This window comes from Cornus florida, unplaced genomic scaffold (genome assembly GCF_030987335.1).
Source record: "Cornus florida cultivar Cherokee Brave unplaced genomic scaffold, ASM3098733v1 CherokeeBrave_3.0.0_Hap2_Chr06, whole genome shotgun sequence".
Taxonomy (NCBI): domain Eukaryota; kingdom Viridiplantae; phylum Streptophyta; class Magnoliopsida; order Cornales; family Cornaceae; genus Cornus; species Cornus florida.
Genome location: NW_026775576.1, coordinates 75,575,350 through 75,589,081, shown reverse-complemented (window position 1 = coordinate 75,589,081; position 13,732 = coordinate 75,575,350). Strand labels below are relative to the sequence as shown.

The following is a 13,732-nucleotide window of genomic DNA, read 5'->3' as shown; positions in this document are numbered from 1 at the left end:
CAAACAAATAAGAAAAACAAGAGAATTGATAGGGGATTAGGCGGTAATAGGAGGCAAGGTACTATACATTTTTTTCGATTTCCTCTTCTTTATTTATTTTGTTTTGAAAAAAGTAAATTTGTTTTCTCTTTAAATCTTTAAGTTCTTTGCGGCATTTTTTCTGTTTCCTCTTCTATATTTATTTTGTTTTGAAAAAATAAATTTGTTTTCCCTTTTAATCTTTAAGTTCTTTGTGACTCCTTATTTTAATTACTATTCTTCAGCCTCCTTTGCCCAGATTTATAAATCACTAATTCAATACATGAAGTAAAAATCTTGTTACATTAATTTTAATTGATTCAAATATAATTTTAATTCAGAGCAAGCCTTTATTTTGTAACTTTTTGACAGTATCTTTTTTGTTGAGTTTTTAGGGTGAAATAAATTATTTGATTTTAAAAGGATGATTTGGTATTTTAAAATAAGTGTTTGGAGGGTATTTTGGACTTAATAAATAATTTTTAATGTATATGTAACTATTATTTTGCTTAATTCAATTAAAGTGAAATATAACTTTTAAAATAAATTATTTTGTTATTTAAGACGGCTAACTTGATTTAATTGTAGTTTTCCTGTTGTGAGTCACAAATACTAACATGGACCTGTATTTTGGGCCCTATGAAGTATTTTAAGTAGTAAAGTATAAATTCCCGGTAGTGGGCCTGAGAGATAGGTACTACAGGTCATATGTTTATAAGAGCACAATAGGAGTACATTTGAAACTAGACAAGGCCCAGCCCAACTGCAACAACCCAATGTACAATATTTAAAAGAAAATGATAGAATTTTACTTGTTTTTGATAAGTTAAAACCTATTGTCTTATCAATTAATTGCCGATAAAGAGTTATTGGACTGCTTGTTGCACAACTTTTAAGAAGATGGAGCACGATAAACACAAGACATTGCCCAACTCGCAAACAAACAAATGGGTGCTTCTTTTGAAATTATTTGAACTGTCTCTAGGCGGTGTTTCAATAAGTTGGCTTTGTGAGCGTTTTTCACGTTGTTTATGTTTTTGTTTGGTTAGATGTGCTTATATTTGATTTGTTTTTGGCCAGTATAAGTAAATTTTTTTTTTTATTTTTTTTACGGTTAGATCTGTCAGTTTTAATTGTTTCCAATTCGATTTAATATTTTTTCCTCAAATTGATCTTGTGCGAGTTTTTAGTTACCTTGATGATGGTTAAGTCTTTGAGTCGGTTCTGTTGCTGTCCTTTTCCTTCGATGATTTCTGTTGAAGAGTTTTGACTTTTGTTCTGAACAAATTTGAAGCCTATTTTTAATTTTTTCTTGTTTTGTTTCAAGATTTGTATGTTTTTTTTTTTAATTTGTCTTTTGCCTCCGCTATGCCTTTGTAATGAACAAAAAAAAAAAAAAAGAAGGGGGAATTGTCTTAAGGTTAAAAATTGAAATGTATGGCTGATCTCTGAATGTACAATTTGAGAAAAAGTGAAAGTCTGAAAAACACCCCTGTAGTTTTAAATTTGTGCAAATTACACCCCTTTAGTTAGATTTATTTACATAAATTCATATTAAATATAAAAATGTGCAATTAAGCCACCTCCGGTGACTATTCCGGTGAGAATTGGACGCTAGTTCATGCACATGACCATTTTAAAGCCTTTATTCCAAAATTACCCTTCTTATATTCCTTTTACTACCCCTCACCATATATATCTATATATACATATATATACATACATACATAAAGGGTTGTTGACTATGTAGGAAAAGAAATCATTGGCTCTAGATGATCTTCTTTATTTTGTAGGAGATAATCGTATACAAAGAGGGGCAACCACCCTTAGAAACATCCCATCCCTTTGAACGAGCCTTATTCTTTTTCCGAGTGCAAACCCTAAAACAAAAACCATACATACAAGTTAGCAGTGGCAGAGAGAGAGCGGGGGGCAAGCTTGAGAGTTGAGAGATAGCGGCTGAAGCTTGCAAACGGTGAACCTGAACTAGAATAGCGAGTTATGGAAACTAAAAGATATGGGTTTTGATTTTTTGAACAATCTGAAATGATATGGGTTTTGATATAGGTAATAGGTTTTGAACTTTTGATTCTTACAGGCAAATGGATAAACTGAAATATATGGGTTTTGAACTCTGATTCTTGTAGATTTTGTAGTTTGCAGTTGCAGAGAGAGAGAGGGGGGACAAGTTCAGAGTCGAGAATGAGATTAGAGATGAAGTATTGATAGAAGGCTATTTTAGTCTTTTTATTCATTTTTTTTGTTATTTTATTATTATTTTTAAATCATAGATAAAGGACTATTTTAGTCTTTTTGTAGTTTCGGTACCTGTCAATAGAAGTCAACGCTCAAAAGGTACTAATTCACACTATTTTTTAAAGTACAAAAAAGGTGAACAAACAATAGGAGGTTATGAATGCAAAGCACAGGCGAGCCTTGAGAAAATTATAAAAGTTTTACATGAAACTTAAAACACAAAAATAATTTGATATTTAAGCACATATTCGATCATGCATATTTAGCATAATAATTTTTAAAACTTTTTTAAAAAATTATTAATAAAAAAAAGGAAAAAAATAGAAAAATTCAATGACTCATGCGTGCATGAAAGAACAATCAGGAGACCGACAAAGTTCGTGCACCTAATTTAATAAAAAAAAAAAATTAAACACGCCCGAAAAAAATAAATAAATAAATAAATGTGGATCACGAGACTGACAAAGTGACAAGACGTGATTTTTGCGTTGATGATTTATCGGATGGTATTCTTTTATTACAACAATATATAAAGAGGCAAAGCATTTCAATCACAATTTGCTTTTCTTTGAATTACAGTGATAAGATTGCAGAATCCAAAAACTTTTGATGGATCACGATCAATCAGCACCACCACTACCTCCTCACGTGCTCGTCTTCCCGTTGCCGGTTCAAGGCCACCTGAACTCCATGCTCAAGCTGGCCGAGCTTCTCTGTCTCGGCAACCTCCACGTGACCATGCTCGTCTCTGACTTCAGCCACAGCCGCCTCCTTCGCCACACCAGTGTCCATTCCCACTTCGCTCGGTATCCCGGATTTTGTTTCAGGACTATCTCGGATGGCCTTCCTGAGGACCATCCGCGTGCTGGTGAGCGAGTTGTGGAGATCATGTCATCTATAAAGTCCGTCACTGGTCCACAATTTCAGGAGATGATGATAGCTACCGATTGCTTTGCTTCCGAAACAAAGCGGCCTATCACATGCATCATAGCAGATGGGGTTCTGAGTTTTGCCGGTGATTTTGCTATTCAAAGGGGAATTCCACTCATCTATTTTCGTACTGTCAGTGCTTGCTCTTTTTGGGCTTATTTTTGTATGCCTGAACTCATTGAAGCTCAAGAAATTCCCTTGAAAGGTATGTTAGCTTTTTATTTATTTTTTTATTTATTATATATACTTTTTTATATTGAGTCTTATATGAAAAATACACCTCATATTCCCAGACTCCATAGTCTCTCGTATGAGGGGGTGGTGGATTACTTCAAGTAGAGTGGGGTCCATAGAGATCTGATCTGATCTAGAACCTTCACCCATGCACAAGAACAAACCTCTCACATCTTTCAAATGTTGAATTATTTTTTATTTTTCCTTTCAATAACCAACCTAATAACAACACTATGTTGTTGTTGTTACTGTGTATTGTGTTTAGGAAATGGAATGGACCTATTGGTGAAGAGTGTACCGGGCATGGAGGGTTTTCTCCGACGACGTGACCTTCCTGGTTTTTACCGTGTGGACGAAATTAGTGATCCGCGTTTGCAAGTCGTCAAAACTGAGACCAGACAAACTCCTCGAGCCCAAGCAGTGATAAAGAACACATTTGATGATCTAGAAGGACCCATACTCTCTCAAGTACGAACCCACTGTCCCAATCTCTTCTCCATTGGGCCACTTCACGCGCACCTAAAAGCCAAACTTGCAGCAGAGACCAACTCTTCCTCAACCTCTTCAGGTAGTTTTTGGGAGGAAGATCGAAGCTGTGTGACGTGGCTCGATTCTCAGCCGTCCAAATCTGTGATCTATGTCAGTTTTGGAAGTATCACTGTAGTGACAAGAAACCAACTCTTGGAGTTTTGGTATGGTCTCGTGAATAGTGGGCAACGGTTCTTGTGGGTCATGCGGCCGGACTCCATCACCGAAAAAAATGGGGAGAATCAGATTCCGGTGGACCTGGTGGAGGGCACGAAGGAAAGGGGTTACATGGTGGGTTGGGCCCCACAAGAGGAGGTTCTTGCCCATCCAGCTGTTGGTGGGTTTTTGACTCACAGTGGGTGGAACTCAACTTTGGAGAGCATAGTCTCAGGCGTGCCTATGATTTGTTGGCCTTATTTTGCAGACCAGATGATTAATAGTAGGTTCGTCAGTGAAGTTTGGAAAATTGGTTTGGACATGAAAGATACATGTGATCGAGTCATAGTTCAGAAGATGGTTAGGGATCTGATGGATGTCAGAAAAGATGAGTTTCAGGAACGTGTGAGTCATATGGCCAATTTGGCCAAACGAGCTGTGAATGAAGGTGGGTCTTCGTACTGTAATTTGGATGCTCTGATTAAATACATTAATTCTATGATTGAATGATCAATGCGCCAGGGTTGGAAGTGAAAGATGCGTGGTAAAAATTGCTGGAATATTTATGATTTTTTTCTATGATGCATATCTAAGTTTTATACATCTCCACTATTCACCATCACAAATGAGTAATGCTATCAACTCAACTGCATTGATCAAATATAAAAGGAAAAATTCCATAAAAATAAAATTTTTGGGGGTCGAAGACAAAAGAATGGAGTCACAGTTAAGTTTTTCAAATTCATGAAATTTTCTCAAAATCAGAGGCGGACATGAAAATTTCCTGTGCATCTTAATTTGTTGTCAAAAATAACCCTCATTCATTAACTTTTTCTCTCTAACCTTTGCAACAAATCAAATGGGTCTCTCTTCTCTGTTTCTTTCGCCCACCACCTCCATCCTCTCCAGCCAGCCACCACCACCATCATCACATCATCAAATAAATTACAACACCCAAATATATGCAAATATAACAATACAAAACGAATTCAACAATCCGCTTCAGAATGCACCAAATTCAAAACCCAAAATTCGGTTGGCTGTTCAATTTTATTTATTTTTTTTTTTTTTTAAGATTAAGAGGATTCTTCTAGTTGAAATTGTTTCAAATTAAAGGAATTATCTTTTGCAGTTGACAATGTTTAAACAATTTACAACTTTTGGAATTAGAGGCACGTTACCACATTGGTTCAATTTTAATTTTTAATCAGTTACATACCCTTTGGAACTTAGATGTATTGTCCTGAAAGTGAAAAATGTGACGAATTGTTGAATTTTGGGTTTTGAATTTGGTGCATTTTGAAGTGGGTTGTTGAATTCGTTTTGTATTGTTATGTTTGCATATATTTTGGTGTTGTAATTTATTTGGTGATGTGATGGTGGTGGTGGTGGCTGGCTGGAGAGGATGGAGGTGGTGGGCGAAGGAAACAGAGAAGAGAGACCCATTTGATATGTTGCAGAGGTTAGAGAAAAAGACAATGAATGAAGGTTATTTTAGGTAACAAATTAAGATGTATCATAAATTTTTATGCCCACTTCGAGAAAATTTCATTAATTTGAAAATTTTAATTGTGACTTTATTCTATTGTCCATTTTTATGAAATTATTCCAATATAAAATTCATGAAATATTCATATATTTAACTATTAAATATAAAAAAATTCATTCCAAATGAATCCCATAATAGCATTCTCGTTACAAATTCACTAATAATACAAAGGTAGAAGCCACATAGCTGATGGCACCTTTGAATTAATTTTATCATATACTATTTATAAAAAGATAAAATTAATTCAAAAGGTTATTCATACGAAATGCTACTGAATCACGATAGATTGAGTTCATGTGAGGTAACCTGATCTAATTGCTAAGATTGTCGTAGCATTGTATACAGAGATGTCAATTTTTATCATCCCGCCTCGTCCCATCCTGTTAATAACGGATATGGGAACACTTTTTATACCGTTAAGGCGAACATAGATACAAACTTTGAACTGGTTGCGGATCACGGGACGGGTAAGGACTCAATATACATATCCTAGGGGTCGGGCCCCACCCCGCCCAGCCCCGCTAAGCATATAACCATATTTAATATATATATATATATATATAATATTAATAACTTATCTTAGCCACTTACCCAGTTACCCATCTCTTATAATCCTAATGTATGATGTAAACTTGGTATTAAATTTGCTTTTGTTTTAGTTATGATAGAATTTGGAGTTTAGAACTTTTTGTAATTTGGTTGTATTAAGCTTTTATTTTTGTTTATTATGTTCTTTGAATTATGTTATGTGCATGTTATTTTTTTATTTTTGTTGGAATACATAGTTTCATTTATATTATGCCATTCCCAGGCTTTCCACATTTAAATAGCAGGAGTTTAAGTTCTAAAAAGTGGAAGAAAAAAATTTGTTAGTGAGGCGGCACGGTATGTCCCAACGGGGCGGGACTGGACATGAAAATCCAACCCGTCGCGGGTCTCGGGGCGGGCATGAACTTGACAAAAATTAAAAGGGACAGGGTGGGATTTAGGGAAACTCGCTCCAAACCCGTCCCGTTGCCATCCCTAACTGTATATCTATATCTATATTATTATTAAATGTGCAAAGTATTTCAGTGTTTCAGTATTTATATAAAAAGTTTCAGTATTTATTTATTTATTATTAAATGTGCAAAGTGTTTCAGTATTTTAGTATTTATATAAAAGTTTCAGTATTTATATAAAAGTTTCAGTATTTATTTATTAATATAAAAAAATATTTATTAATTGATATAGAACTCTAAAAATTCAGTATTTTAGTATTTATTTATTAATATAAAAAAATATTTATTAATTGATATAAAACTCTAAAAATACTAAAAGAGTTTCTATAAATTCAAATTATAAATTCCCCAATAAATCTATACTATTATTAAAAGAGTTTCTATAAAACTGTGACACAAAATCTATATCTATATCTATACTATTATTATAAAAGATAATGACATTCATCAGGCCTAGCCCAGTTATAATTATGTGAGAGGCGATAGAAATTCAGAGACTCATAATTTCAGAATACATAAGTTTTTGTCGACATTCATCCCAATACCCAAGCAAGCACATCCAAAGTCGTACCGCCAACAAAGGATCATAGGATTGTACTTAATTTTTATAAATTAATAAATTAATTATTATTTGCTTCATATGCAAAGAATACATATTTTACTCAATTTTTATAAATTAATAAACTCAATTTTGATAAATTAATAAATTAATTATTATTTATTTTGTAAAAAAAAAAAAAAAGTATTAATGCATAATAAAATATTTAATAAATTAATTGGTGCATAAATAATTAATTTACCACATATTATTCTCGTACTCTTTTCTTTTCTTTTCTTTTCTTCTTCTTCTTCTTCTTTTTTTATTTTTTTATTTTTTTTAACAACCTCATAATACAAACTAAAGAAACAGATTGTCTAAATTACCGAATCAGTTGTGATGTCAAAGAGGCTGGATCTAAAAGAGAACCATATCATCATCTTTTTTGTTTTTTTGGGCAAGTGAGAACCATACCATTCTAATCCATGCGCTGTGAACTACTCCTGCTAAATTCTCTTTTATTTTTTTGAGCTTTATGCACCCCTCCTCTATTTTCGAGATAACAGTACTTATTATCGTGGTAAATTTTTTTATAAAAAGTAGGAGAGTTGAGTCTCTATTGAAGAATGTAGATGACATTATTGGTACAAATAAAACCCAATCCCACATTTCTTACTTATACCAGGCTATGAACAGAAAGTTCAATTTCTGCATATACAAACAAAATATTTCAACCTACTATCCATTTTTTCTCCAATTTACAAAGATATCCATTTTTTCTCCGACGTACAGAGATATCCATTTAGACAACAAGTGAACTTATCTTGAAGAAACAAAGTTTGATGGATTCAAAGAATAGGTTAATATTTAAAACTGGGCAGTGGATTAGACATTAATATTGTAGTGCATTGTATACCATAATAAGTTAACAACATTAATATATTACGAGTGCTATTGATAATTCAATTTCAAATATGTTAACTTTGACACAAATTAATTACCAATTAAAATTAAATAGGTAAAATAAAATAATTTCTCTAAAACTCTAACACAGTTTTTTAATAAAAGGAAATCTAATTAGAGAAGGATATATTTAAAGAAAATAAAATAATTTTCCTATTTTATTTTCAATAAACACATTAGACAAAGATATATTTAAAGACTTTCTATAAAACTCTAACACAAATTACTTATTTATCTATTTATTATCAATTTTTTAATAAAAGAAAATGTAACTAGATAATAAATTATTAATATAAAAAATATTTATTAATTAATATAGAAAATTAAAAAATTTCTCTAAAACTCTGCCACAAATTATCTTTTATTATGAGTTTTTTAATGAAAGAAAATTTAATTAGACAGGATATATTTAAAGAAAATAAAATAATTTCTTTAAAACTCTACCACAAATTACCGATTTTATTTTCAATAAAACTCTATCACATTAGATAAAGATATATTTAAAGAGTTTCTATAAAACTCTAACACAAATTACATATTTATCTATTTATTATTTTGAGTTAAAATAAAAGAAAATCTAATTAGACAAGAATTTTTAATATAAAAAAATGTATTAATTGCTATATAAACTAATATAATTTTTCTAAAATTCTGCCACAAAATACCTTTTATTATAATTTTTTAATAAAAAGAAATCAAATTAGACAAGGATATATTTTAAAAATAATAATAATTTCTATAAAACTCTACCACAAATTACCTATTTTTTTTTCAATAAAACTCTATTACATTAGACAAAGATATGTTTAAAGAGTTTCTATAAAACTCTAACACAAATTACCTTTTTATCTATTTATTATTAATTGATATAAAAAAGAGTTTATAAAAGTGTTTCTAAAAAACTCTAACACAATTTACCTATTTATCTATTTATTATGAGTTTTTTAATAAATGAAAATCTAATTAGACAAGAATTATTAATATAAAAAAAAATATTTATTAATTGATTTAAAAAGAGTTTTTAAAACAGTTTCTATATAAAACTTTAAGACAAATTTCCTATTTATTTTTTTATTATAAGTTTTTAATAAAAGAAAATCTAATTAGACATAAATAATTAGTATAAATAATATTTATTAATTAATATAAAAAATAAAATAATTTTTCTAAAACTCTACCACAAATTATCTTTTGTTTTGAGTTTTTTTTTTTTTTTTTTAATAAAATGTAATCTAATTAAACAAAAATTATTAATATAAAAAAATATTTATTAATTGATATAAAAAGAGTTTTTAAAGATTTACTCTAACACATATTTCCTAATTATCTATTTATTATTAGTTTTTTTAATAAAAGAAAATATAATTAAACAATAATATATTTAAATAAAATAAAATGAATTCTATAAAATTTACCACAAATTAGCGGTTTATTTTCTATAAAACTCTGTCACATTATATATTTACTATGAAAGAAAATATAATCAGACAAGAAATTATTAATATAAAAAATATTTATTAATTGATATAGAAAATAAAATAATTTCTCTAAAACTCTGCCACAAATTATCTTTTATTATGAGTTTTTTAATAAAAAAAAATTTAATTAGACAAGGATATTTTTAAAGAAAATAAAATAATTTCTTTAAAACTCTACCACAAATTACCCATTTTATTTTCAATAAAACTCTATCACATTAGATAAGAATATATTTAAAGAGTTTCTATAAAATTTTAACACAAATTACCTATTTATTTATTTATTATTTTAAGTTAAAATAAAAATAAATCTAATTAGACAAGAATTTTTAGTATAAAAAAAATTTATTAAATGATATATAAAATAAAATAATTTTTTCTAAAATTCTACCACAAATTACCTTTTATCATAATTTTTTAATAAAAAAATCTAATTAGACAATGATATATTTAAAGAAAATAAAATAATTTTTATAAAACTCTAACACAAATTACCTATTTTTTATTAATTAATATAAAAAATTAAATAATTTTTCTAAAACTCTACCACAAACTATCTTTTATTTTAAGTTTTTTTAATAAAAGGTAATCTAATTAGACAAGAATTATTAATATAAAAAAATATTTATTAATTGATATAAAAAGAGTTTCTAAAAGATTTACTCAAACACATATTACCTATTTATCTATTTATTATTAGTTTTTTTTAGTAAAAGAAAATATAATTAAACAATAATATATTTAAAGAAAATAAAACGATTTTTAAAAAAATCTACCACAAACAGCGGTTTTATTTTCTATAAAACTCTATCACATTATATATTTATTATGAGTTTTTAAATAAAGTATAATATAATTAGACAATAATATATTTAAATAAAATAAAATAATTTCTATAAAACTCTACCACAAATTAGCTATTATATTTTTTATGAAACGCTATCACAAATAACCTAAATTTAACTATTTATTATGAATATACTTACCGAATACAAAATAATTTCTATAAAACTCTACCACAAATTACCTATTTTATTTTCTTTAAAACTCTATCACATATAACCTGCATTTATATATTTCTTATGAGTTTTTTAATAAAAGGAAATATAATTAGACAATATATACTTAAAGAAAATAAAATAAATTTTTAAAAGAGTTTATATAAAACTCTAACCCAAATTACCGACTTATCTATTTATTAAGAGTTTTTTTTTAATTATTGGAAATCAAATTAGACAAGAATTATTAATATAAAAAAGTTTATTAATTAATATAAAAATAAAACTCTGACACAAATTACCCTTTTTTTAATAAAAGAAAATCTAATTAGACAAGCATATATATATTTAAAGAAAATAAATAATTTCTATAAAATTCTACCACAAATTACCTATTTTATTTTCAATAAAACTTTATCACATTAAATAAGGATATATTAAAAGAGTTTTTATAAAACAGTAACACAAATTACTTAAACTCTACCACAAATTAACTATTTTTACCTATTATTATGAGTTTTTTAATAGAAGAAAATCTAATTAGACAAGGATATATATAAATAAAATAAAATAAAATCATTTCTATTAAATAATTAAAAAATATATAAAAAGAAAAATTCAATAAGTTACAATACATTCATCACGTGCCTTTTATATATATATATATATATATATATATATGTATCATTTTACCACTTCAATTCAAGGTCTGGTATTATTTTATAATATTCAAGTTCGCAATCGCGGCAACGGATGTGTAATAATAGAATTGGATTTGTATCACCATTACGTAAGGAGAACAACTGTGAATGATCTATCTATAATTTTTAATTCACTGTTTTTAATTATGAGTATTTTTAACTCAATTAATAAATAATAATATATTTAAACATTAAATAAATCAATATTCATACCATATATAAGATATAAAAGGAAAAAAAAATTAATAATCTATGAAGAAAAAATTATTAAGAATAACAAATATATTATATAATGTGTATATGTTGGGTTTTTCTTGGCTCAAAATTAAATTATAAATTTATACTATATAAATTCTTATTAGTTTCACATTTTATTAAACGTGGAACAACCATTTTCATATTTTACTATTTATTTAAGTTTATCAAAATACTTCACTTTGAAACTAAATTTTTCTTCAATCGAAAACGAATTTAAAAAAATAAATATAACATAATTATCTTCTTACAGAGAAACATTTGTTTATAGATTCAAAAAAAAAGTTCGAGCGGGACTATTTAAAAATTTACCCAAAATTTCTATTTTATATGTTCGGTTTCCAACAAAAACTGTGGCTCATTAGGTCCTCGGCGTGCCTGCGCACTTGCATGTGGACGAAAAAAAAAAAAAACTAGAATGTAAAAGCCCCATAAGTGAGCTCAACACGCGCACGTCAGAATTGAGGCCAAGAGATTTCTATGTTTACGAGCCATATGCCATATGCAATGAGTATAGATAAAATCATCATGGATCCGTGTGAAATACACCATGAATGATTTTATTTCTTATTAATCTCCTGTCTGCTTGCATGTGAATCTGTGGGTTGTTGGAATTTTCTTCACAACAAATTACAATTACCACCTAAACTTGTTCATAATCATAAAAAAATAAAAATAAAAATAACAGGGTGAGTTGTTGAGTGTATGACCAATTTCACTCTAAACCGGTGTTATTGCTTTGTATGTATTCAATGGTTTGCAGGTTAAAAAAGTCATTTAAATTCAAACCTTCAACCCTCGGGAAAAGTGACTTATCATTCGCTGCGCATGACGACAAGCAAGTTTGGGAACAAAGCTCACTGATCAATACGGAACACGAAAATTTAAAGGGCAAATCACACTGACCCTCCCCCTTGAAGTTTGAATTAATTGTAACTGAATTTAAAATTTGTCATTTCGTTGCGTGTGACTTTTTGAGATTTTTTTTATTTTGTAATGACCTCTTTTTCGTACAAAAAATAATATTTTTATCAAAGAATTAGTTTGAAGTGACTAAAATATCCGTCAACAACGTAAAAAGAGTAAATAAATGATAATAAAATTCATTTTAAGTGGACCAAAATACCCTTAAACCACTTGGTCACCATTGTCTTTCTCTCCAAACCCACCTCCACTAGCCACCATCACTTCTATAATACATATATGGTTGCAAATTCACACACACACACACACATATATATAATACATATATGGTTGCAAATTCATACATACATATATATTATTGGAAACGGGGGCATTAAAAACATAAACTTTGGATGAGATTTGAAATAGATTCCGTTAATAATTTTTTACGGATCTCTAGACAAACGCGTTTCTCTCCGTAAGGAGATGAATGTGGTATATTTACTTTCTGAAATCCGTTTCCGGATGAATGAGAAATTAGCTCCAAAGTGTGGTGTTTTGATAAGCCTAAATGGGTATGCAAAATGTGGGAAGTGTTTGTCCCACATGGAAAAAATGTTGAAACAAATTGAAATTTAAATAAGCTGAGTTTAGGATTTGGGCTTGGGCTTGGGCCTAATTGTAAAGTCCAGATTATTCTTTTTTTTGGAATTTTGGATTGGGCCTAATTTTGGGCTGGGCTTATTTAAATGGGTTTCACAAATGAGTAGGGTTTTTGGGTGGTTGGTTTTTTGAATTAAAAAAACTACTTTTTAGTTTTTCTAAAAGGTTACACCTTTTAAATTAAAAAACCATATTTTAGTTTTTTCTAAAGGGTTACACCTTTTAAATTAAAAAAACCACTTTTAGTTTTTTCCAAAGGGTTACACCTTTTTCCGAACCATCATAACCCATAGTTGCACCCACTCGAAAAGGCACATTGTAACCTATTGGAATGGATGTGTCTATTGGTGAACAGACACCATGTGAACCATTGCAACCTATTGGTATGGATGTGTCGATTGGTGAACAGACACCATGTGAACCATTGCAACCTATTGGTATGGATGTGTCTATTGGTGAACAGACACCATGTGAACCATTGCAACCTATTGGAATGGATGTGTCTAATGGTGAATAGACACCATGTGAACCATTGCAACCTATTGCAATGGTTGTGTCCAA

General features: G+C 28.9%; 1 protein-coding gene across 1 annotated transcript; it reads left to right on the top strand.

The window, feature by feature from the left end:
- Positions 1-2,390: 2,390 nt before the first annotated feature.
- LOC132314369 (7-deoxyloganetic acid glucosyl transferase-like) lies at positions 2,391-4,632 on the top strand. Its single transcript, XM_059813243.1, has 2 exons — positions 2,391-3,409; positions 3,704-4,632. The coding sequence occupies exons 1-2, from the start codon at positions 2,884-2,886 to the stop codon at positions 4,630-4,632; spliced, it is 1,455 nt and encodes a 484-aa protein (XP_059669226.1). The 5' UTR covers positions 2,391-2,883.
- The last annotated feature ends 9,100 nt before the right edge of the window (positions 4,633-13,732 follow it).

Coding starts and splice junctions, on each gene's coding strand:
- LOC132314369 (XM_059813243.1), top strand. CDS start 2,884: ATGGATCACGATCAATCAGCACCACCACTACCTCCTCACGTGCTCGTC. Junction 3,410..3,703: donor TCAAGAAATTCCCTTGAAAG/GTATGTTAGCTT, acceptor TATTGTGTTTAG/GAAATGGAATGGACCTATTG.